Below are 26,246 nucleotides of genomic sequence, written 5' to 3'. Positions count from 1 at the left end.
ACAATCACTAAATTAGCTCAGCTTTTTAATTGTTGGGTGAACTGAGAATAAAATCCATGATTTTCATGAAGTGAGTACTTGCCAGCTGGAAATGGTGGAGAGCAGCTAACTTCTGAACAAGGAGTGAGACAAAGGCAGGGTAAATTGAAATATCAAGATGAATGTGCCAGCTGACTTGGTTTAGTTATCATCCCAGCTGACAAGGACAGAGAGGGGGAAAATCCTCCTCATCATAATCCAGGCTTTATTGAAACAGCCAGTCCCAGCATGCCATTGTCCCCAGCCTCATGATACTCATTCCCAACAAAAGGACCATGAAATTACAGAAAGGGGTTTGCAGCTCTTCAGGAGCAGGTAACAGAAAAGATAAACCTACAAGCCTTTTATCTGCAAAAGCTTCTACTTTAATCTGGTCCAGGCCACAAGAGAGTGATTTCAATTGAATGTTCTTTACCAATGAGGTGCCACACAGCTCAACTGAAAGGGCAGAAATTAAAAACTAAAACACTTCTTTTTTTCTTTACAGAATAACCAAAATGCATTTTCCAAGTTATAACCAAAATGTATTTACCAAGTAATCTGGGAACACTCACATAGTGCCATTTATTTTTTTATCCTACTCTGGTATTCTGATATTTTCAGATCCAGAGATACCTTTGGTGCCTGCTGATTTACCAGTGAAGGTGTGCTCAGCCATGCAGCACTTTGTACCTCCTGCAACCCCTACTGAAAGTCTACATCAATTTTTGCTTGCCTGCTGTCATTTAGTGAAAGCTGCTAATAGAGGTAAGAATCTCTCTGAGAAGTTTCTCAGAAGTTTACTTAACAGTGGAAAGGGTGATAACAGGAGACACTTTAAAAAAAAAAACTCTGTAAAATTCTGTCATAAATAAATTAATATTTTAATTAACAAAAGGAGTCAAACAGCAAAAGAAGCTTCTTTTTTTTTTTTTTGTATTCTGACTCTAAACCAAAATGAAAACTAATGTAATAATGCTACATCAAACACTGTAATGAATTTACACTGGTGAAGTCTTGGCTGTTTGATGACAGCACTCCTCTGGTGAATAAGTGCACAGTGCATTGTCCCCTCTAGAGCTCAACTTCAAAGCCCTGGAAAATCTCCTTTGAGTTTTGAACCTTCCAGATCAAAGCCTTGGAGTTCATTTATACTTTTAGGCTCAGATGAAGGCAGGCAGTAAGACAGCCATGATTTAGAGGATAAATCACTTCAGAACAATGTCCATGAGCATTCTCTATGGCATTACACTTGAAATTAGATTTAGAAAGTGATACCACACAGACACAACTGCAGTTTCAGGAAAACTGAGGAAAAAAAAAAAAAACATTATTTTTTTAACTTCCCCAGTGGAATTTACCTTTTGATTTTTCAAGCTTGTTTACAAAATAATCCCCCACATAGGTCTTGACTGCTCACACCATGACAATTTATACATAGGCTGGGATTTAACCTATATGTTCACTACATGAGAGAAAAATAAAGATTTCAATGTCTAAAAAACCCCCAGTCAGATATCTGTAAAAATAAAGCCTCCTCTCATCAGACAAACAAATGTTCTCTGGGTCAAGCATGTAGGCTACATCAAAGCCTGCCTCTCCAACCCTGCTGCATCTGAATGGTTGGAAAGGACAAAACCAACCCCTACAGCAACCCTGCTCACACTGAACAGTGAAATCATGAGTTCAGACTCATCACCTGTATTTGTCCTAATATTTAGAGGCTCCTTGGGTGTGCTCAAACATAGGAAAGCAGTGATCAGCCCAGCAGAGTATGCAGACTCCAAAGGCTGCTGGAAAGGAGTGGTTTGAGGACTTGGCTACTTCTCTTGCCTGACTGCATCAAGACTGAAGCCCAGCTTGGACCATGGAAGATCCCCTGGAAGTGGCTCAGTGCTGGGGAGTGAGAGCAGAGCTGAGCAGTGCAGCCCCAGCACATCTTCCACTTTCCACTGCTGCCCCTCTGCTCTGGCCATGCTCAAGGTCCCTGTGCACCCTCACAATGTGAATTATGCAGGGACCTGTCTAATCCTTGAGACACCAATTCTTTTCCACACCTAGAGGTGGTTTTCTTTTATAAGCACATCCAACAGTGTATCTTAGTGGGCCCTGAGCAGTGGGGAAGAGCAAATCTCCAGTCTCAGGAGTGGACTGGGACTTCACTGTATAGAAGACAAACCTTTCTTAAAGGCCTACTTTTAAAAAAAATTTGGTTTTTCAAACTTTAAACAGATTTACAAAATCAGTGAATAAGAATTTTACTTCTCTGCATCCCCCTTTAGATTGTTTGTAAACCATCTGCACAGAGCTGAAGATTTTCAGGTGGAAACTTTTAAGATCTAAACAACCAATAGCCACAAGGTTTTCTGAGTTTGGACAAGGGTTTGTTTGGAGTCATTTACAATTTGCTTAGAGTGTATCTGTGAAAAGACTCTCTGGGAGAGCCCAGGGAGCTCTGGGGAGATAACCCAACAAATACAATTATAACATGACATTTTACAGAGTGGTTTGAACTAATTAAACTTCAAGCTTATAAAATTGTTTAATTATATTCAAGCATTAATATCTTTTTGTTTCTTCTTACTGTCAGTGTGGTCAAATACAACCATCTGATTTGCATCTTAAGCAATAAGGAAAAAATGCTCTGTGTAAAAGAGTCAGTGTGTTTGTACAAGTTCTGACCAACTGCTTAATGCAGAGAAATGCTGCTGTACTCAGAAAAAAAAAAACAAAAACATATTTCTGTTTTGTTTCCTGTCAAATTAAAAAAAAAAAAAAAGAAAAGACCAAAAAATAAAATTTAAAAAAACTTAAAAAACACCAAGAACCAAAAGCCTGAAAGGAGCCAAAGGATAGCTGAATGGAAAAAAACATTATTTTCCTTACTGGTCCCCTATTAAGCATTGCAAGCTGTTGGACAAAAATAGTGCACACAATTTGCCTCCATGTAAACAAGACAAGGACTTAGAGAGATGTCACTTTTTGATGTGACCAACAGAAACCCTTGAAAATGCTGATGCTGCTGAACTGGGCAGTTTGGGGCAATTTTTGCCCAATGTTTGAATTGTAACCTACCCTTCCCTTTAGGAAGCTGCCTTGGGAAGTCTCTTCACCCCAAGTGCTGTAGTTGTACCCCATAGAAATGAACTCCTTTCCATATCCTGCCTCAGAGTGGGATTTTAGGAATGTTGACTGAATGCACATAGATGTAAGCAGAGTTAGGCCATCCTTAACTCACAGGTATCAATCTGAGCCCTACCAACAGCTGGTGTTAAATACTGGGACCAGAGGCTGTTTTCTTGGAGGAAATCAAACAGTGACAATCTGTGCTGAGTGCTCTCTTGACCTACCTGTTCTCTAACTAAGCAGGAACACTTTGAGCAGAGTCCACCTGGCTCATCAGTCTTTGTACAGCTCTGACTTTATTTGGTGTTTTTCTTTTTTTCTTGTTCTTGTTGCTTTCTGAGGTTTAACTTTTGGATGCAGGAATCCTGCCAGGATGCAGAAGGATTTATAAAACAAATGCAGCACATGAAGCACAGCCCCCAGAAGCCCTGGATAGCTTGTGTTGGAAAATGGCTTTTGCATATTCCTGCTTCAGTCTCCAAGGACTCCCATTTTTAGAACACACTGGAACCAACCAGCCAGGAGATTCCTGAGGACCAGCTCTGGTTAGCACTAAATATTTCAACTTTTAGCTAAATCATCCAGATTTGCAGCTTAACTAAAGGAACACAGAGTCAGTAACACAGAGATGGGGAATCCAAGCAGCAGAACTGATCCAGGAACATCTAAAAATTAAACAACCTCAACAAAGCAAACACAAAACACAACTTCCCTGATGTCTTTTATTTTCACACTTGTAATGCCTGTGCAGGGGAACAACTTCTGCTGAACAGCACTGAAACAAAAGCCAAATCAGCTTGGTAAAACCCTGAGTTTGTTCAACTTTCCATAATTAACAACCTGGAATTTGAAACTCCTTAGAAGAATCCTGCTCCTCACCAGCACAGAATTGCAAGGAAAGGAGAGAAAAAGGAAAGTGGAGCATCTCCACAGTTGCCTACTTGGGTTTCCTTGCAGGAAAGCTACACATCCAGACCTTTATGCCTGGGTGCAACTAATGCTACTTAGAATATTTTCCAATTGCTTAACCAGTTGCTCTCAATTAAAATTGTGGGTTAATTATTTATATATGTATATATAATTTTTTTATATATGTATATATACATTATACATATATATGTATATATGTTACTCTGAAGTCATCTAAACATGGATAACAAAATCTGTACATTATCTATTAAGTTAGAATTCCACTACTTACAAAAAATTAATGAAAAATTATTTATTTATGCACATTTGATTAGTAAATTCTGTGGCACACTCAGGCAAACTTTTCCTTAAATTTGATGGGGAAAGACCATTGGCAGACTATTTTCCAATGTTTATTTTCAGGGAATTAAAACTTAAAAAAAAAAAAAAAAACCCAAAACAACAACAAAGAAATAACCAACCCTCAAAAAACCTTCTATGAAATATGGTTTGAGGGCAAAAAAAGCTACTACCTGATTATGAAAACATGACATATACATTAATCTGTAGTTAATTCAGAGTAAGAGGCAATGAAGGTACATTGCAATTGCAGTTATGCAGAGGCTTTTATTGCTGAGTGTCTTGGGAGAGCAAAATAATGCTACAAATTCAGCACAAACTACAGCCCAAGAGTAATTTTTAACTCTCATTATGATAAACAATTACTCAAAAGTTTACCAGAAAGCTCAGAATGTTTTGCTGTCTAAAAATCAGGGGGTTTAATCAAGTGTTAAACCAATATTGCATTTGTTGATAGTCTATCTACTAGAAATTGTGAAGGCCAAAATATTTCCAAAGAGACAGAGAGCTGAGCCACCCTTTCCCTTCACTTATATCAAGAAGGGTGGGGAAAAGGGACATTAGGTGGAAGGTTGTAAAGAGAAAATATCTGAAGCAGACAAAATTCCACCTGCTGAAAGGCAACAGAAAAACAACAGCAGCAACAAATGAGATGTGCCCAGGACTTATTTAGGACTCAGTAATTTTGAGGCAGCATTTTATGGTATTGTTTGGGCGTAAAATGGTGAAAGAATAAGTAAAAAAAGAAACTGAAAAGAAAATGTTGAAATCTTTCCACAGTTTTTTAGACATTTGGCCTTTCACATATAAAGAAATATGAAATACTGCTTTTCTTTTCTAAAAAAAGCATTGAAAAATTAGACTAGTCTCATGTCTGATGATGAATTGAGAAATACCAACCCAAAAGTTCTGGGTCAAAATATTATGAATTGTTTGTAGGTCCAAAACCAAAAGATGAAACCAGAAATGAGAATAATGTTACACTGCCCTCCTGAGAAGTTCATGAGTAGGCCAGTGATAAAATGCCTATTTATTGGGTGAGGAAATGGGATAATGATTTTAAAGTGACTCTGTGACTACAGAGTGACTCTGGCCACATTCCTGAAGGATTCCAGGGAGGACTTTTGCATCTGTACACTCTGCCCTGCTTTAAATACCAACCTCTCAAAGCATCTGTCCCTGCCCACAGATGGACACAGAGGCTGGGCAGCCCTGTGGTTTCTACCAGCACTGCCTCTGTTCTGTTCCCCAGGATGTTGCCCCAAATTATTCCCCACACATCTCCCTGGGGGCACAGATTTCACTGACACACATTCCTGGGCTGGGATTTGCTGTCCCTCCTGCACACACCTTGTTCCACAGGACAAAACTGGCAGTGCTACACTACTAAAAGATGTTGACACCTGGCACACGAGTGCTGTTCCTCCTGGGATCAACATTAAGGTGAGAAAATCTCTATAATGACATGGTTGTACACACTGCACCACTTCAGAAGTATTTTCCAGCTGGCAAAGTCAGTCAGGTGTGATGTGACCTGTTTGTGTGCAAGCACTGGAGCTGCTTGAGACAGGACTCCACATCTGAAATGTTTGCACAGGGCTTCAGGCAGGAGAGAAGATTGATTGGGGGCTTGCACCCCTCAGAAACTGCAGCCAGGAGCCAGGTGGGAAGCCTTGGTGTCTCAAATGACAGCAGATACACTGAGGTAACCAAATCCCACCCTGAATGAGTCAAGTGCAGAAGTTCAACATGCAGGCAGATTTCTTGTGCAGCTACTCCATACACAGTCAGGAAACTGCAGCCAGGCAATTAATTAAAGAATGCATTCCTAATTGCTACCAATTTGAAATAAGCAGCAAACTGAAACAAACTGTTTTTATCAGTATTTCCAAGGAATCACTTTGCCAGGAAAATGGATTTTTTTTTATTTTTGCTTGGATACTTCATATTTCATTAAATGTGTCCCTATGGATTCTAAACTATTTAATGTGTTATGAAGCACATAAAAAGAAAAAATCTGTTACTCAATTACCAACCAGCTGTAATCATTGTGCTTATGTGTGTAGGGATGAACTGATATCACAAAGACAATTATCAATCTGGCCTGTCCTGGTCTCCAAACACAAGCTTCTTCAAGTATGTGTCTTTAATGTGGTCTTTGTAATGAATATGACTTATCTTTATGGCATCAATAGTGTTCTATTTACTTCATGGACAAGTTAAGTCATGACCCTGTCTGCTTCAGACTGTCAGTGGGAATGAGACCTGAAATATTAAATATCAAGAAGTACAGCTCTGTGCATAAAAATCCTCCTTGAACTCTAAAGTAAAACCCAGACTGCAGAGCTGCTGAGATCAGCTGCTGGTGAGTCATCCCCACACAGTCAGGCCTTTTTTATTTTACATTTTGGTCATGTACAACGTGAGAGAGAAAATATCAATATTGGACTATGACAATTAAAGTACTCTATGTATCTTTTTAATGAAACCTTTTAAAATGTGACATGAATACACATACACTGGTGTGTGTAAACACCTAGAGTTTTTTTAATTGTTGAATCCTGCCTTGGGACACAACCCTTAGTATGGGCATTTGAAAACCATGTAAACATTCTTCTTATTTCAAGTCTATAATTTCCCCTCCACTGCTTTCCATACTGTCACAATCCTTACTAGCTCTGGGTGTCCGTGGTGCAGGATATTGAAAAACTCTGGGCACATGGCTGCTGCAGACAGCCTGGGAGGTGTCTGTGGAGCCAGCCTGGATGCACCCACTGATTCCTGGAACCCCATGACAGCCACAAGTGGGAGAAGAGTTCCCTCCCTGCCAGGGCTGTGCTTGTATCACAGAATCACCTGGAGCATTACCAGTCACTTGCACAGCAGAGGAGGCAAATTTTCCTCCCATTAGCAAGAAAAGGGGAAAATGTAGCATAAAATATCTGCAGAGGATGGGTTTGGACTGCAGGAACATTTACTAGCAGAGTTACATTCCAAGAGGCTTTCAGAGTCAAACTGCTTCACCTTTGCAACACAGCCACCACACAGGTTTGTATAAAAGATTTCTTTTTCGTGTTAGTACACATTTCCACTTGTCTATAAGCAGGAACAGAAGCAGAGGCAGTGGAGAGCTGAAAGGCCAGCCCCAAAGGCTGCATTTGTCTGCCTCCCCCAGGAGGCTGGTGTCACACACACACAAGTGTGCAAACAAGTAAAGAAAATAAATTCACGTCTGACTGCAAAATGTTCCCATAAATTTCCCGTGCAGCAGCATTTCTGTGATTAATCCTGACACAAAGCACAACATTTAGCAGCCTAAACCCAAACATATCTGCAAACAGCAGGACTGATGAAACAATGTCTTTGTTTAGAGCTGCCCCTGTGCTGATTATCTGCACTCCATCGAGGGCTCCATCTCACACTGGAAGCCTTTTCCTCTGTGGAAAAAGACTCCTTGGAGTGTCCCTGCACTACCTGACTGCCAGTACTCATTATACCTTGAGGAATTTAATACATTTCAGACTTCTGCTCTAGAAAATGAGACTGAACTCAGCCAGGGGGTTCAAAAGTTACTGGTGAAGACAAAGGGGGAGAGAGTGGGAGGAAGGGAGGAGACTGCCAAAACCAGAGACACGGGATGGTCTCACAGCCCTCCTCTCCTTGGGAAGTGTTGTGGTTTGAGAGGAAATGAAGTTTTTTTTAAGATAGTGTAGTCACACCAATCAGTATTTAAATTTTAATATGAACACCTAATTTGTCTACTAAAAACATAAATACACTAACAAACGTTCTCCGAGCGGTGCCACACGTGACACAAAACCACGAGAAGTTTCAACTGTTTCCTAAAAAATTCTGTAGTACAAGAGAAACTCTCTCGTCTCAAAAAATTAAAAATTAATTATCTAAAGAGTAGGGATAGACTGAAAGTGAGTGATCTAAAAAGTAGAAACAAAATTAGAAATTTAGTAAGAAGAAGAGAAAAAAATTTAAAAAGTTTTCATCCTGTATTCTGTGTGATTTTCCCTGTAGTTTTAGGTTAATAAAGTTTTTTTTCTTTCAATCTTAAGTTAGAACCTGCTCTGCTCTGTCTCTGATCACATCTCACAATAAATACCAAGAAAAGAAATATTCTCATAAAAACACTGACATTATGCCAAGCTCAAACCATAACAGGAAGCCATGGAAACGTGATGGGCACAGCTCAGCCACGACACCTGAGAGCTGAATGACAGGAATGCCTTTTCCTCATGCCTTCACATGCCACAGAGATGGAATATTCATTTAAGCAGTAACTTATTACAGCTTCTGGAAATCTATGAAGTAACTGTTAGGAACCAGAATACACAGACAAGGGCTGCAGAGGACAAACCCTCAAACTCTCACCTTGCAGACCATCACTGTCAGCACAACCAACGCAAATGGAAACCAACTCTGCTTTCAATGGAATGGAGAGTGATCTTTGCAAAGAAGAAGATCAAAGGGTGAAAAAGCATCAAAAAGGCCAGTGTGCCTGCACAAATTGTTTTCATCAAACCCCTGTAATGTAGTCACACCAAAACAGATTTTTCTTAAGATGTATGACTAGGGATTGTGACCTTTCAAAAACTCCATGATCCTCTGCATGGAGTTCAAATTAGTATCATCATCATCATCATCATCAATCATCATCATTATTCTCATTATTTCCCATTTCAACTACACTACAACTTAAAATATGCTATGTATGTGCTATTCTATGTGTACATCATATGAAAAAATATTTTTTTAGCCAGAAAAGCAACCATGAACAGGCTTAAGTTTGGAGAAAACACTTCTTCCACATAGCATTACAAATGGATAGTTTCAACCTAAATGAAAACATTTTGCAGAACTATAAGCATTTAAAAAAATGAAAAGGAGAATGCTTCTTCACTATAGGTATTGTTCCATACATCATCTCTAATCATGCAGGCATAGTCAAGGGCAGATTCTCAAAAAAGCTGACAAACAAAAAAAAAAACTCAGGACACATAACTGGAGTTGGAAAGAGTTAGATCTTACACTTCCATGCCAAGTGAACAGAAAATAACAGATTTCATAGTGGTGGATGCTGATCACATCTGAAAATCTGGCTTAAATAAATGTATGAGAGAAAAAAGTGAGAAAGCCGAGATACCTCTATTTTCCTCAAGCCAGGTTTTGAAGCCTAAATTTAAGAGAATAAAAGGGACAGTTTTGATTATTACATGGGAATGTTGAGACACTGCAGACAGCTGTCAGGAAATCTTAGGCCATACACCAATACTAGAGTTGAGTTTTGGTTTTAAATATCCAAATGCACAAACTTATGTACCTTTAAATATTTTATCAAAGGAACAGTTTACATTTCCAAGCATAACGCTGTCATAATTTTAGAAACATCATACCTAAGAAAGAAGGGAATGTTTTGTACACAGTAGCTGTTGTCTTTCATCCTTCAAATAAAATTCAACTATTATTGCCATTTCCAGAGTTTAAGAAAGCACATTACAATACATATGCCTTGGAGTAGCTTTCATTCTCCTAAAAACAACAAAAACCACCCTCCAAAATGTAAACAAACCTTTGGACACCGTTCACTTGGAGGTGTAATCACTTGGTCAGTAATTTCAGTAATTTTACCTACAGTACAGGAGGTTTTACAGTCATGGGGCACAAATTGAAGCAGAGCAGCTCAAAGCACCAATTATTCCTTTGGTGTCTGAGCGCCCTCTGCATCTTCTGAGGTGCACATTGATTTAAAGCTCTGCTTTACACAGATTCCCAACTCCCTTTTTTCTCTTGCCAATCACTCCCAGGCATGACTTTTCTTTCTCTTTTTTGAGGAGTAGTGGAAAGTAGGGAATCATCTTCTTGCTTTACTTGGGAATTAAAAAGGTCAGTCACAGTCAGGGCATGGGGCAAGAGAATGGAAGGAGGAGTTTTAATTTTCTCCTTAGCCAAAGACCTGACACCTGTAAAGTGCCACAAACCTGGTGGGGTTTGTGGCACTCTTATAGGGCAAAGGCTGAATTTCACCCTCAAACTCTCACTCTGGATGGCCACGTCTCCACCTGGGCAGGACAGAGCTACAGGACAGACAGAGCTTTCACTCAAACACACAAACAGAAGCTGGCTGTGCACTGAAGTTGCTGGCTGTTTTTCACTCCTACAGCATTTTTCAAAACCAACTGTGTGATAGAACAACTACAAGCTGGTAGGAGTCAGAAGGTTTGGTGATTTCATCTTTTTTGCAAGGCAATTATCTACACTAAGTAACCTGCTACATTAGAAATGGTTAGAACAGCTGAAAAGTACCTGCAATATATATTGCTTATAAAATATTTCAGCAGTCAAAATAAAGTGTTGATACAAGAATTGGGGGGAGGGGTTTGTGCTGTCTGAACAGCCCTACTCCAGGCCTGCTTCTGCTAAAGAGCATTGCAGCAACTGCAGCTGCAGAAGCATTGGCACACAGACAGGGATGAAAGATCATCTGCCAGAGAGAACACAGCAAATCCAACAGGAACAGGCTCAGGTCTGAGCTGGCCTTAAAGGGACACTGATAATGTGAGGCTTTGAGCATGCAGGGCTTCCCCAAAGGTCAAGGAAAAAGAAATATGAAGGTGTTGGGAGCACAGAGAAAACTTCTGTGGCCAGTAGAACAACTGGACAGCTGAGCTAATACTGAGCTATGCCTCACTGAACTCTACTTTACACCAATTTTTAGCTACATCCTTTACTCCAGGATGTTGCAGCATCCAGCTCCAGAGACTGAGGAAAATTAAGTTTCTGTGAGCTGTGTAGGATGATGATGCTTCTACTCTGAGGTGTATCCATAGCATCTATCTATCCTCCTGCCTACCCTCCCCCACCATCACCTCTGGGACAGAGCTTCCAAAACCACATTTTACAGTGGTTTTGTGAGAAAACGTCAGGAGCTGAAAACAGAAATCCCTAAAGGGCAGGTTCCCAGCAGCTGTGATATGGGAAGTATTCTCTGATAAAAAAATGAGGATGGGACCCCTTTAATACCATACCTGCTTTGTCATTTACTGAGTATTCAGTGGGGGACACAGGTTTAGCTGCCTGCCCTGCTGACTAGGGTGGAGAAATTGCAACTCAGTTTCCCACACTCATGCAGAATAAAAAAAAAGAAATCCCACATTTTTCTAGCCAACAGCCCGACTGCACCTTCTCCACTGTTCCAGGGTTATATTTTTTTAATCAGTATTAAAAGCCAAGATACATGAAAGATTCACTCTTTCCTGCCTGCCAATCACCTGGCAAGGACACACCAGCCCCATCATTAACTGAACACCACAATGTTACATCTTTTGCACTGACTATGTGAAAAATAAGAATCCTTGGGTTAAACCTGGACATAACCATCACATCACAACATTTATGTTAAGTCATGGGGGAATTAGAGAACTGGGTGGAAAAATGCACTTGAATTATTTCCAGTGTAATCCCAGCAGCTCAGGTGCACAGCAGAAATCTTATCCAACTTTTGCCCTTCCAGATTGGCTCTGGACACTTCCTTCAGCAGCAGCGGGTGCTCTGCAGCTGTTGAGTGCTGGTGGATCTGGGTCACAGCCCTGCTGAGGAAACAGAGCAGGGCTTGGATTCAGATCAACTCCTGCTGCAAACTGGGGCACACTCTTGGGAAAGGGGACTGGCTGGAACAGCCACAATTAAAACCCTCACACTGAGCTGCTTAGACCAGTCAGGAGTTAAAGGCCTGATGCTGCTGTGCCCCACTGGACAAAAGCACCTCAGTTCTCCCCATCTTCCCTCCCTCCTGTCCTGGATCTCTCTTTTGATGTGGTGGGCCTTATTTTGAACCTCATTATGAGCTCTTTGAAGCAAGAGCCATGCTTTCCTATAGGTTCATAAAGCACAGGGTACAGCTGAACTCTCAGGGATGTTTCCAATAACAGCTCAGTCATTCAGATAATGCTCTCTCAGAATGACTGAGTGATGCCAGCCATGTGTTCAGCAATGCTCTCTCTCTCTCCCAGTAAATAAGGAACCCAGAGGCTGCATGAAGTCAACTGCTCAGAAAGCCCACAACAATCAAACTTGGTTTGTTGGCTCCAAGGAGGCAAAGATCTGACATCTGCACTATTAATATTGAAAAACAGCCTCCTCCTGTTTTATCTTAGAGTGCCTGTGGTCCACTTGTGTTGCCACATATCAGAAGGGCAATAAACAGCACAGCTTAGTGATTTTATTACTGCAGTATGTTATGGTGGGAGTTAACAAATAGGTAATAAGATAGGCTTCCAGTTGTAGTTTTTAGGGTACTGTTACATGCAACTCAGAGCAATGGTGACCCAAGAAACATTACTAAACACATTTTCACTTTTTATTGTTGTGCTTACAGGGAGATTTATGTAGGCTTTTTACAAACCTAAAATGGTTGTGATAATTTATGGCCACAAGATATTGCTTTTAGAAAAATTTTGAGACTTCTAGGTGCAGACTGCCAAAAACTATAAAATCTAGCTCTGAAACCTTGAAGAAAAGAGCAACAGGCTATTCAGTTTGTGTGTTTAACCACATCTGTGTGCAACATACAGTAGAGTACTTTAATGCTAAATTATTCCAAGATGAACAACCTGCACAAAAAAAAAAAAAACCCAAACACTGCCCCACACCCCAAAAAATCCCAACCAAAACATTCCTTTCCAAACTTCTGCATCTCATGCTTTATGCCTCATTGCAATGAATCTGTTTCAGATCCATCAAGTTATTGATTTAATAAATCCACTCTTTGGAAAACCTCCTTATTGGACACCCAAACTCCAAAATGCCTGACCTTCAGCAAGTATTATGGCAAAGCAATAGCCTTTCCCAATTTTAAGGCAACAACTCTGCTTCAGTCCTGAACCACAATTCCACCACACAAGAAAATCAGTCTCACAATGGGTAGCTGAGACCTGGGAACTGAGATACAACACTTCAGTGAACCTACATGAGCTAGATTGGCAGGACTTTTTAATGAAAACATTCTTTAAAACATTAAAATAGTATGTAAAAGCTGCATTTTAATTTTGATCCTCCTAAACAACATCAGCAAAAGGCCAATAAAGATTTATGGCTTCACAACAAAATAAAGTGGATGGATGTCATCTTGTCCTGCTACTTGCAGAGACCAGGAGGGAGGTCAATGAGAGAGTATTTATTATTCTATTCTGAACTAAGAAAAATAAATAAAATCACAGTGAATCAGAAGAACTATTTATAAATTACAACATGTAATAAGGGATGGCAGACATTACAGAGAAAAAAAATCCCCTAATTTATTTTTACTCTGGTGGTCAGCAGAGCAGGGACAGTGGAAAACAGAGCGTAGCAAAGTGTGGCATTCCAACCTCATTCCTACCTTAATAGGCTTGGTGGGGCCCCCTGTTTGCAACTGGCAAAACTCCAGAAATTACCCCACAATATCTGTCTTAGCAGGCTCAGCAGGAGACCCTGCAAACAACCCTCACCCAGTGAAAGCCTTAATTTCAGCTGTCCCTGCCAGAACTGGGATATTTTCAGCATACAACCCAGGAGCACACCAGCTAAGCAACCAGCAGCTCTCTAGACAAGACACAATTATGAAACTCTTCCCCTTTTTATTGCAGAAATGCATCTTTTTCCCTTAGAAAAGGGTGATTAGTTTTTTAACAGGGTGATTGTATGCATGTACACAAAGTGTTTGCTCATGCAGAGCTCTCCCTTCTAAAAGTTTTAGAATTAGTAAATTAACAAAAAACTTGCTCGATAAGCTGGTTTTTAAAGGAACCTATAAAAAGCAGGCTTGACAAGAATTTTTAAAAATTCCAAAACAATATAAATAGATGTATCAATAGTTACCCTTCCCAAGGTTGTCAAATAGTATGAATGCTTACTTTGAGAATAAGGTGGTGTGACATCACTTATTTCAGGGAGAAAAATTCTAGGGAGAAAAATTTAATTATTGCTTCTGGATATCAGAAGTGGAGATAAGAGATATTTTGGTTATATAGGGCAGGTGATCCACTCTAAAACCACTGTGTTTACTCTTTTTACACAGCTTTCAGCCACCATAAAAATCTTTCTTAACCTTCATGGCTCCCAACTTTCAATCTGGCAGATTCTAAAAATAGGTAAAAAGTTAGAAATCAAAACAGAGAATGTGACCTTTCAAGCTAGAACAGACATGAAGAACCTTACTGTCTACCACAGTGCTTCAGCAAAACATTCTGATGCTAAAACACAAAAAGAAGTTGTCAGTCATAAACTGTAAGTTCTTTCCTAGAAACCCAAGATTTCCTTGAGTGGAATACAGTGTAAATGAAAAGAGAAGAGAAAAAGGCTGAGTGATCCATACAGACTCTCAGAATTACTGACACAATAAAAGAAAAAAACCCCATAGATCATTATCCTTACTGAACATTCATTATCATCAAATATTCATTATTACTTAATTCAGCTAAGTTGCTGAAGTGCCTGTATTTTGAAAGGGTAGAAAAAGAAATAAAGTCTTCCCAGGAGGGAATAAAGCAGAGAGCTGTTACATATGAATAAACAAAAGGTTAAGTATGCTCATGAGATTGTGTATGTAATTATTTGATGGTTAGTTAATTCAATTAAAAAACAGCTTTAATTCTGTATAGAACCAGAGGTTCTATATATTAAACACTTATATAAACTGCAACCAATTTAATTTCAAACTCTTGGATTTACTGAGCCTGCAATCTTTGTATCCCTAAGAAATTCAAATGCAAGGGGCACATTTGATCATATGTTCTTGCTGAATAAAAGTGAAACAAACTGTAAGATCCTTGTTTGACAACTCTCTGAGGAAGCAGCTGAAGCTTTAGATATCATTTTACTCCTAGACATGACCACTTTCAAACTGGCCAGGCTCCACCAGGTGTGAGCAGCAACGAAAGTACAAAACTGATATATCAATATCAACTACCAACACAGTGTTGTTTTGGTTGTTCAATTCCATGGGTGCCGAAACTTCTTCCTCTGGGAAGTCAACAGGAGAAGTCTGGCATGTGGATAATCCAATCCAGTTATCCTGGAAAACCCCAGGCCATGCCAGGCCCCCAGCAGCAGCGACGTGGGCGCTGTGTCCAGCCTGGTTTCGCTCAATGCCAACAGGCTGGCTCAGCTCTGCTTTCCCTGATTGTGTTTTATCAGTAAAACCCCTGTGAACAAGGCTCTTCTGTAAGCACAGAAAAGCCAATCCCTGGCACAGTGACAGCAGCAGAGAAAATATGAAATAAAGCAGAAGCACACTTTGAATAAAGGTTTGTGTGTCGGTGCCCACAACAACAATGCAGGTCCTGCCTAGCAGCAGCAGCCCTGTGTCATGGAATGGAAATGGCATGTACCAGCTGGCATGTCCCAGCATTTACACTGCTCTGATGGCTGTGGACACAGTGCAGGTGGGAGAGATGGCAGCTTCTGGCCTCCAGATCCCACAGCTGGAAGGACAAAATCCTTCCAGGGGAGCATGGGGCAGGCCCACGTGCCGCAGCACGGAAGGAGGCGGCAGTGGGGAGCACGTGCTCAGTTCCAGCCTCTCCTCTGCACAGCAGAGCCCTTCCCAGAGGTCCTCCTGTTCCACAGGGCAGTGCAGCCACCATGGAAAGCATCGTCTGGGGATGCTGCTCAGATGTTCTGGTGGAAGTGTGAATATCTGGGTGCTCCTCTGCCAGGATGGTGCTTGTTTTCTGAAGTCTTGGGACTCATCACTGTCGAGGAGATGGAAAAATGTCTGGGTGGTTCTCTTTTTTTGTTTTTTTCCCCTCTAGATCTACACTGAAATGTACTTATTTCCTTTCAGTTTCATCACTATGGTCTGTGGTTTTATCATCACAGCTCTTACTGTGATAATGTTCTGCCTACACTACTATTGTCAGCAACAGGCACCCACCCTGCTGTGCAAGCCACTACTCCCTTAGGTGATATAAGGATGAAACCAGGAGCCTGCACCCCCAAAATGAGCACCAAACCCCAGGCTGTGACCCCCTCAATCTGTGTTCTCACCTTGATGGGCCATGGAGCTGATGTTCCACTATGACAGCCTTGGGAAAGCCCAGGGAGGGAACCCTGTCTGCTTTTCTGTCTGTGTGCAGATGAGCTTTTCATCATACAACTTATAAATGTTTAACAGCAATATTCCAAAATTGTAGCAGGAAATTTGTCTTGATATTTAAGACAAACTATCAACTGCAGAGACAGGGAGAAATCTTTCTTTCTTGTAGGCAGAAAGTCTTTTTCCTTAAATTTGACTTCAGCACTGGGAACTACATAATTTGTTCTCAAGCCCCCCAGAGTGGCTCCAACCTCTTGCCTGCTCAGACAAAGCTAATGAGCACATTCAAAGCCTGAGCTTTACCTAGTCCTGGTGCTTGAAAATGCAGAATATGTAAAACTCCCCCTACAAACCCAGGTTTCAGTGCTGAGAAGTCTCAGCCTCCTAATCCCACTGTGTTCAAAAAAAAGTTGCTTTGTTTACATGAATTTGGCTTTCAGAGTTTTTCCCCAACAATCTGGACAAATTTAAATCAGTGGAACATTCAGGCAAAGTTACAGATTTCAGTGCACAGAGAGCTTAATGCACAGCACCTCCTAACACACAACAGACCTTCTTTAAACTGCAAACAAAGGCTGGAGGTTGTTTTGTAAAAAGAAAAATCACCGCAAAAGGTCAAGATTTTCTGGATAATGGGAGTCTCAATAGAATATGCAGCCACAGCTGCCCTGTCTGAGGGCAAGTGATGCTTGAGATACCACCAGACACTGTACAAAACCAAGAGGGATGACAGAGAGGAGGTTGCTGGGCTGTAGCCGAGCAGCAGAGAGATTAAGTGTAGCCAGGACACTTAAATCTAGGCAAATCATTTCCAAACTCATAAGTCATAAGGTAACCCAGTGTTCCTGGCAGCTAAGGCAACTAGAAATGCAAGCAGAATATATAATTTTCGTGCACCCTGACAGCAAAGGGAAGCACTGAGAGAATGGCAGCTTTTACTGTCACTGACTTCCAAGAAAGCCAGGTCCTTATTTCCTGAAGGAGTTGAGCCTTTATTTCTCAGCATGCTGTCTGTGTAAATGCACTCTTCTTCCTTCCCTCCTCCCCCATCCCAGCTTCCCCGTGTTCCACCAGCCAAAAAACACCCAGCAGCAGGATAAGGGCAAAAGAAGGGGGTGGGAAGAGGGAATTACAATGGAAAGCCCCTCTGGACTCCATTCTGTAATCAAATAAGTGCAGGTTCTGCTGCAGGCCAGCCCATTCTGCCTCTGGCTGTGGGCTGTTTCGCCCTGCAGAAAAGGGCTGTTATTGTGCTCTGCACAGGTGCATAGACAGGCTCTTAAAGAGAGCTCCCAATGAACACAAGGCATAAACAAACTCAAGTGTGGTCTTCTCTTCAAGAAAATAATTCAGCCAATGTGAAACTCCCTCCTTGTAATAAATTAGCTCCTAAGAGTATTCAAAAGCTGACCTCTGACCTCCTCCTGTATTATTCTCATGACCACCAGTGGGAGAGGAGGTCAAGTTGGTCAGTTCTTCTCACCAGTCACTGATGCCTCTTTAGCAAAGGAGGGGTGGGGGAGGAGGGAAAAGAGAAAGAAGAGGAGAGGGAGGGGGGAGAAAAATCAAATTTGCTTCTCCATTGAAACATGGGCTTAGTAAGTAAACCAGGAGGCCCAAGCCTCCCCCGGCAGGCGTCCAATTTTGCAACACATTTGTAAGTGTGCTGCTGTCTAAATATCCTGAACACGGGGAAATTCCACACCGTGGCTGCAGCCAGGGGCCAGCCCCGTGCTGCAGCTGCCATGGGATCCTTCCCTCTGCAGAGCCAGAGCCTGGAGAGCCCAGGGAAAGGCCAGGGCTGGCAGCTCCCTTTGGCCTCCTCGCTCACACACACCGGGCTCCTCTCCTGATGGGAAGCGTGTGAGGAAGGTTTGCTTGCTAAAAATAGAATAGTTTAAGTGGCACATTCCACCTACCCCTGGCTGGCACATGTTAAGTTCATTCATACTTACAAGACACTCCTTGCCAATCTCTTCCAACCTTTTTCACTTAGTGAGAAGTAATTTTTGCAATAATTTTTGCATGGTGTTGTGTCAGATAACGTTTGTCAATAAAACCACAAATAAATTTGCTTCATATGTCACATGCAGTTTCACAGGAAACCCCTCTTTTGGTAGTGTGGTTAGTTACAGGACTCCTGGTAAATGGAGTTCTCTGGAAAGTATTCCAACTATCTGTAGCTGGCCAGAACTTGATTTATTTTGCCAGCATATACATCAGGCTGGGCTGTGAAAAAAACCCACTTTTATTTTAGCTTGGAGTACAAAAGCTGCTCTGTAGTTTCCCATTGCCTGGATACTTCTCTGCACTTTGCATTGCTGAGAGGGAAGACTGGGACATTCAGCAGAGAAATATTGACTACTGAAATTTGAATATTGAATATTTATTGATTTGAATACTTGAATGTTGATTGAATTTGAATATTGAATACTGAACTATTGAATATCTCCCTTGTCAGAATGATATTAATCTCAAAGTCCATTTCATTACCTGTCAGCAAAGAAGAGTGTTTTTTATCTCTGCATCCATCAGTATATAATACATCTACTTGGCAAATCATCTCCACTATATCCAAGCTCCTTGCTGTAGCTCCATGATAAAGTCTTCCAAGTCACTGCTTTGCAATTACTCTATGAAACTATAAACAAGTGAACATCATCCCATTAATTAAATCTAAATTGTATCATTCTATTTCAAATTATATTTGCTGGAAATGAAAGCTGAATGCATAAAAGGTAAGGGAACAAAAAAGGCAACATATCTCCATGGATGCTGAATGAATATGGGTTTTTTTTCCTTAATATTGTTAAATTCATAGTAACATTTATAAGGGAAATCATATTCTTGGGACAGAAAAAACCCAACCCAGCATAGCAGGTTTTAGTTTAGTTTTATGTTGCACAAATTTTGTAATGAGCTCATGTTGTTGAAACAATTTTTTCTACTCTTGTTTTATACCCTACTGTTCTTGCCAGTTTTGTACAATATCACTGTACAAGACTAATTTATAACATTTCCTCGGGTAACTATATGATTTTTCTGATTTAGCTACTGAAGGGTACAACACATACCCTTTCTGATGAAATTTCTCTTCTATTAAATTAGAGCAATTTTTGCCTTTTACCTTAGCAAATCAAGCAAGTAGATCAAACAACGTGGAATGAAATATTGTAGTCATTAGATCAAATAATGTGGAATGAAATATTGTAATCATTCTGACATTAAATATTATATTTATTGTCTATTAGCTTTCAAATCTTGATTTCCATTTCTATCTCTTTGGAAACAATGCAAGAATAGAAACAGATTGTTGACTCTGGCATGTGACTCATCCCAAACCAAACTGGTGCATTTTCCAAGAGAGCAAAGAAAACCTGACAGAAACATCACACGACCAGCTACTCTAATGATCCAGATTGTGATGGCAATCCATTACTGTGAAAATAAAACAGAAATCACAGTAGAGTCCATAACCACAGAATTTCCTGCTTCACTAAGGTGGCAAAATGGTAGGACCTAAGCTGTCAGTTTAATTTCAAGAATCTGAACATTTCAGAATGAAAGTGCAGCTGAGATAATTGAAACAGCAAAGTGTTCCAGGGCAAGGCTACTGGTGATCTATCTCACAGCTGCTTAATGATCTGAGTAAAAACAAGCAGCATGATCAGGTCTCACTGAGTAATTCACAACCAAACACCATCATCAGGGGCTGGGCTTGTCTCTTTATATCAAATACACAGATTCTAAGATTTAATGAAGCCTGACATGCCTAGGTTAGTTCCCTACTCAATAATTTTGCTGTCAGATTTCCTACAGCTTTACCCCAGGAGCACTGGCCCTGTTCTCACCATCTTTACCCAGGCAGGATGACCAGTGGTTCAAGCTGAGGGACTGAAAAATAAGAGAATTGATGCTTGGAGGAGGTTGCAAACTACAACATATTTCTCCCACACTTCAACTCCATCCAGATTCCTGAGATGCTGAAAGCCTTCAGGACAATGTCTTTTGCCAGCTGGTACAGCACAGCCATAAATTGCTGCACACAAGGCAGAATCTGCAGCCAGGCACAGACTTAGATGGGCTGCAGACTAATGGAAAAGCTTCTCAGTATTCACCCCTAATGAACTTCCTAGGGAGATTTACTACATTTCATACATGTGGGGATTCCTCCCCTGTTTCATGACAATCATGAGGTCTGTGAGGCCATGAATATCCATTAATGCCACTGCAGGCCTGTGAGTGCCCAAACAGGACTCTCACAGCCCAGGCTGTGGCTTCTGGGGGAGCAGTGTAAGCCCAAGCCAGGGTGGAGCTGGGATGTTGTTTAACTTGTCCATCAGGGATTGTCTGAGGGGTCGATGCCTCCTTAGCAGTTCACTGATGGCACAAAGCTGGGAAGAGCAGCTGACAGCCCTGAGGGCTGTGCAGAACTTCAGAGGGACTCAGCTTGGAGGGATGGGCAGAGAGAAACCCTCTGACATTCAGCAAGAGCAAATGCAGGTCCTGCACCTGGGCAGGAGCAACCCCAAGCACTTGTACAGGCATGGGGCTGATCTGCTGGAGAGCAGCTCTGTGGGGAAGGACCTGGTGGACAAGGAGCTGTCCCTGGGCCAGCAGTGCCCTGGGGGACAAGAGGGGCAGTGGAACCCTGGGGTGCATCAGGAAGAGCAGTGCCAGCAGGTCAGGGAGTGATCCTGCCCCTCTGCTCAGCCCTGGGAGGCACATCTGGAGAGCTGTGTCCAGCTCTGGGACCATCAGGACAGGAGGGACATGGAGCTCCTGGAGTGGGGCCAGCAGAGGCTGCAGAGATGATTTAGGGCCTGGAGCATCTCCCTGACAAGGAAAGGCTGAGGGAGCTGGGGCTGTCCAGCCTGGAGAGGAGCCCCAGCTGAGAGGGGCCCTCAGCCCTGGGTGTCCCTGTGTGCAGGGAGGGGCAGAGCAGGGCCCAGGCTCTGCTCTGGGGGCCCAGCAATGGCACCAGAGCCACGGGCAGGAACTGATGCCAGGAGGTTCCACCTGGACAGGAGGCAGAACTTTTCCTGGGCAGAGCCTGAGCACTGAACAGATTGTCCAGAGAGGGTGTGGAGTCCCCCACTGGAGATATTCCAGAACCAATCCTGTTTCCATGGCCCTGCTGGAGCAGGGAGGTGGGACCAGATGAGCCACTGTGGTCCCTTCCAGCCTGACCCACCCTGGCATTCTGAGATTGTGATTACCTGAGTCATTATCCTTTCCTCTCTCACTGCACCCAAAACCTGCTCAGCAAATATTGCTTGATGCATAAAGAAAAAGCAATAGTGAAAATGCAAATAAAATTCCATACATTGTCACCCATTAAATTTCGAGGTGAAACTGCTGTATGATGATGTTCATAATGTCATCATCTGTGAACAGATCACAGTCAGAAAAGGAGTCAATTAATAACAAAATGAAGGTGATGAGTGCTGATAAATACACAAAGTTCAGGGCAGGAAAAGCCAAAGTTCTCTGCTATTTATAAGATTTTTGCCAATACAAGTGGAACAGAACTAGCCTACATTGACACAAAGAGCTCCCAGAAGCTGAGAGACCTGAACCCAAAGAGCTCCCAGGCAGCCTCTCCTGCAGCATCTTGGGTTTGGGTTCAGAACCTCTGCTCTCTTCTGCTCCATCACCAGCACTTTGCTGCTTTCAGGGAGTTGTTAGCTTTACTAAGTACCTTAAAAAAAAAAATTAAAAATTGCATGTAGAATGAAAAACATCAGATGCATTCCTGTAATGTTTTGAAAACATTTAAAAGCAGTGCTGAATTCAGCCTCAAGTTATTCTTGGCTGATAGTGCAGTATTTGGGGGCAGGAGAAAGACACCAAAAAGCAACACAATAAAAAAGGGTGTGCAGTTGAGCTGGCTGACATTCAAGCAGAATAAACTCAGCCATGTGGCGTAAGAATGGCACCAACCCTCTCCAAACTTTGCTCAAACCTTACACCAAAATTGGAGCAGCACGGGGGGATTTCAGCCTACCTATTCCCCATCTATTTCTCCCATGTTCAGCATACAACAGATTTGATCCTGGGGGGTTGGCAGGTGTCAGAAAAACAGAGGGAAGTCTTCAACACCCTGCACTCCCTCTGTTGTGTCACAGAAAGCAAAGAGGGTGAAAAAACTGCCTAGGGACAGCTTGCCCATTTCTGAGGGTCATTTCTATTTCCACACTACAAAAAAAAAAATATTTCTTTCCAAGAACAGAATTCCTTGTGAATCCTTCTATAGATTCCTCTGTTCATAACTAAAATAAAAAGATTAAATGTAATTTCATTTCTTTTATGTTCAAATATTTGGCAAACAGAATCTTCAGAGACTCCTTAAAAATTCTGAATGACATTGCCATGGAAGTAAAAGCAGAAACACTCTAAAAGTTAAAAAACTTTCAAAATACAATTTACTTTTCATGACAGATGTCTGATAATTTGTGCTTTGTATTTAAATTAGGATTAAAAGTAATTTATCTTAATCTGCTTGTAGAAAATAAACTCACACCAAAAAAAACATTCACTCAATTTTTGGATAATCCATAGTAGCTTCAGCAAACTGTCATTTTATAAAGGGATTTAATAAGCACATTAAATTGAACCACTGCAAGTTTCCCTACACTGAGAAAGTTGCTCAGCATGTTTTAAAATTGTAGTAAGATTTTTAAAGCTTGTTAGATCTGCAGTGTTGAGCTCAGATGGTTTTAGAGAACAGAACTTGCTTTCACCTCCATAATGAGACCAATTCAGTAAAAACAGGGAAGTCTACCTGAAAGTGATTTGACACTACACTGTGTTACACACTCCAGTGTAAAAATAATTCGAATTACAATAATCTAAATCTAAACTTTTCATCATTTTCAGACTAACTATTTTGGTAGTGATTTTTAAAATGAAGATTTAATATTACAAACATTTAAGTGATGCTGTGGAATGAATCCTCATCTCTGAGAAATCACTTGCCAAATCAGCCCAAATCTGGGCATACTTTTGATTGCCCTGAAGGTGTAAGGGATTTTTATTCAGTTTTCTAAGACAGCAGTGCTGATTACTTAGAGGCTAAGGCTGAGGAGCAGATCTTTTCCAATCAATGAAATTTTGAAATATTTTTGTTTTGGAATCATCCAAAATTGGAATAAAATCTCCAAAAGTGTTGGGAAACACAACTTTTTATAGATAGGTAAAATTTAATTCTTGAACTAGATCAAATCATTTAACAAAAAGATACTGCTAAATTCTTTCAAGTATTAACAGATTAAATGAGTCGTGCAGAAAAACAAAGTGAATATATAAATTAGGTATTCCAGATTTAGGTCTTATAAAGTGGGTTAGAAAAGAAATATGGAGTGATTTGCCAGAGTTAAGGCTGCTGTAGGGCACAACTGGACCATGCCATGTTTCCATAACAAACCCCATGTCTCCTGTCTGCCCACGAACAAATGACAAATGTCATTTAACAGAAATAAAAACAAAGATCCATTTCTCAAAATTACACATTCACTCTTTTTCAGGGAAAACGAAAGCATTAACTCCTTCTGAAATCCCCATCACCCTCAGCTTTGCCAGCATGCAAGAATAACAATTTCCTGGGTTCCTAAGCAGTTTGCCAGCAGCCTCTGCAACAGGCAACAGGGGCAAATATTTTCTGCTTTGAAGTATCAGGGAGCTGTCCTTGTTTATGAACGAGTTTAGGATCCAGTGAACTAGAAAACAAGTGTGCTGTAACAATCTGAACTAGAAAAGACAAAAATGCTTTATTCTGGCTGCCTGTACCCTCTCTCTGTAGTGCTAGGCAGTGTTTAACTGCAAATATCTCTGTTACAATTATGTATAAAAGCTGGTTTATTTTCTGAACTTCATAGGATTTTTACACTTCCCCCCCACCCCCACTATGGAGTTGTTCTTTTTAGAAGTGTTTGTAGGCAATTGGTTTTAAAAGGGCTCCAGGGGGCTTTTCCCTACTGTGTTAAGCTGTTTTGATATTCTTTTACAAGCACAGTCCTAAAGTTGTTCTCCCAGATGCATTGTCTTACTAATCAGCTTTATGAGGTTCAAGGTCACCATTCAACATTAATTATTCATTGTACAATTCACAGCTGGGGATGATGCTGAAAATGGCAAATCATGTGAGCGTGGAAAAACACATTCACAGAGCATCTTCCCCATATTTCTTCAGATCAGAAGGAATAAGAAATCCAAAGGGGAAAAAAAAAAAGAGATAGGATTAGTATGGTACTGTGGAAATCATGCATAAAGATCACCTCCAGGAATACCTGTGGCTTTCCTGACTTTATACAGATATTTCCAGTGACCTTAAAATTAACTACAATAGAAAAAGGCATGTTGTGGGCATTGATATCAAAACAGTCTTATGCCCAAACTAAGGCAGCCATAATGAAATCACAAAGAATAAACAAGGTATTAAAATGCATTGATTTACAAAGTCGAAATGCTTCAGAGAAAAAACCTATCTGTGAATGAAATTACATAGCATGGGAAGAGGGTATAAATATCTCACATTCATAGTAGTCCTTGTATATATTTTAGATCTGTGCAGTGTCAGTTTTGGAAAGGTTTTTGCTTCTTCTTCAGGCAAGCCAAGACTTGTCACACTTTGACAGTGGCAGGAATGATGTCATCAGCAAAAAATAAGCCTTTTTTCAAAGGGCCATTTAGATTTTGGCAAACTGGCGTGGGCAAGCTGCTCCAACAGATTCTGCCTGCTCTCTCCTCTGCTGTACTCATTCCTTAACTTATTAAGGATTCAAGAACAGTTGAGGCTTTGAAACCATGCACAACCAGAGCCAAAAACTCCTATTATAAGTCTAATTATTCTCAGTTCCCTCCATACACATTCTAACAAACACAGCACTTCTCTGTGTACAATATACTGGCTCAACCAAACCTTTTTTAATGATAGTACCATATTAAAGACCTTCTGTTTTCTTTTCTGCTGTCCTGTTTTGCAGTTAAAATACAAAATACTTGCTGCCTCCACTCCATCACACTTTTGCAATTACTTGGTGTCTCCTGATAGTGCTTCAGCAATTATTTTTATCTGCAGCTGGAATGCTTTTCTTTCCTCTGCAACCTAATTTCTTGGTTTGTTTAGACAAAACATGCTAAGCTGATTTCAAAAATATGGTTTACAAAGTGCAGGTCACTGCCAGATGTTATTGACTATTTTCAGGCTGATTCTGTGTGTCCAGAAAAGTGGGTCCTGTACTGATTCTCTTGTCAATAATAACTGAGCTGACAAATGGATCTGGTTCAACAGAAATATTGAAATTGACCCCTTAATTCTGGCACAAAAGTAGTGTTTAGGTTCTTTTGACAAGCAAGTTGTATTTCAAAACATTATCAAGTCCTAAATGCTTGAAATCACATGTGTGTGCATCAATACCCATGTGCACTTAAAAAACCTTTTTTGGTTATCAAGAACACTCAATTTTCTGCATTAATGATTTTTAATGATAGATGGGAACAACTAAAGCAAGTTTTAACTAGCCACTTTATGCTGCCTGCATGCTATGCTTCTTTTTTTTAACAACTGAATTCTTATAGCACAGAGTTTCATTACCAACAAAATAGGCAGGCAAGTAAGCCATATAAATACATTGCTGAAAGAAACCAATTTCTACTTCCAGGTCTGTTTTATGCAGGAATTAAGCATATGAAAAAACAGTTTCTCTGAGTGGACAGAGAGCAAGTGTTTAATTATTAAAAGAATTTA

At 40.8% G+C, this 26,246-nt stretch overlaps 1 protein-coding gene across 1 annotated transcript in view; it reads right to left on the bottom strand.

Moving 5' to 3' along the window:
- LOC103819716 (potassium voltage-gated channel subfamily KQT member 1-like) overlaps positions 1 to 26,246 on the bottom strand; it is a 411,297-nt gene that overhangs the window by 283,184 nt on the left and 101,867 nt on the right. Inside the window, exon 12 of the mRNA XM_030238669.2 lies at positions 10,603 to 10,617. Within this exon, the coding sequence (XP_030094529.1) occupies positions 10,603 to 10,617 (15 nt within the window). The remainder of the gene's footprint in view (positions 1 to 10,602; positions 10,618 to 26,246) is intronic.

This window comes from Serinus canaria, chromosome 1A (assembly GCF_022539315.1).
Source record: "Serinus canaria isolate serCan28SL12 chromosome 1A, serCan2020, whole genome shotgun sequence".
Lineage (NCBI taxonomy): Eukaryota > Metazoa > Chordata > Aves > Passeriformes > Fringillidae > Serinus > Serinus canaria.
Note: the sequence above shows the minus strand (reverse complement) of the source record. Positions and strands in the feature narration are given on the sequence as shown.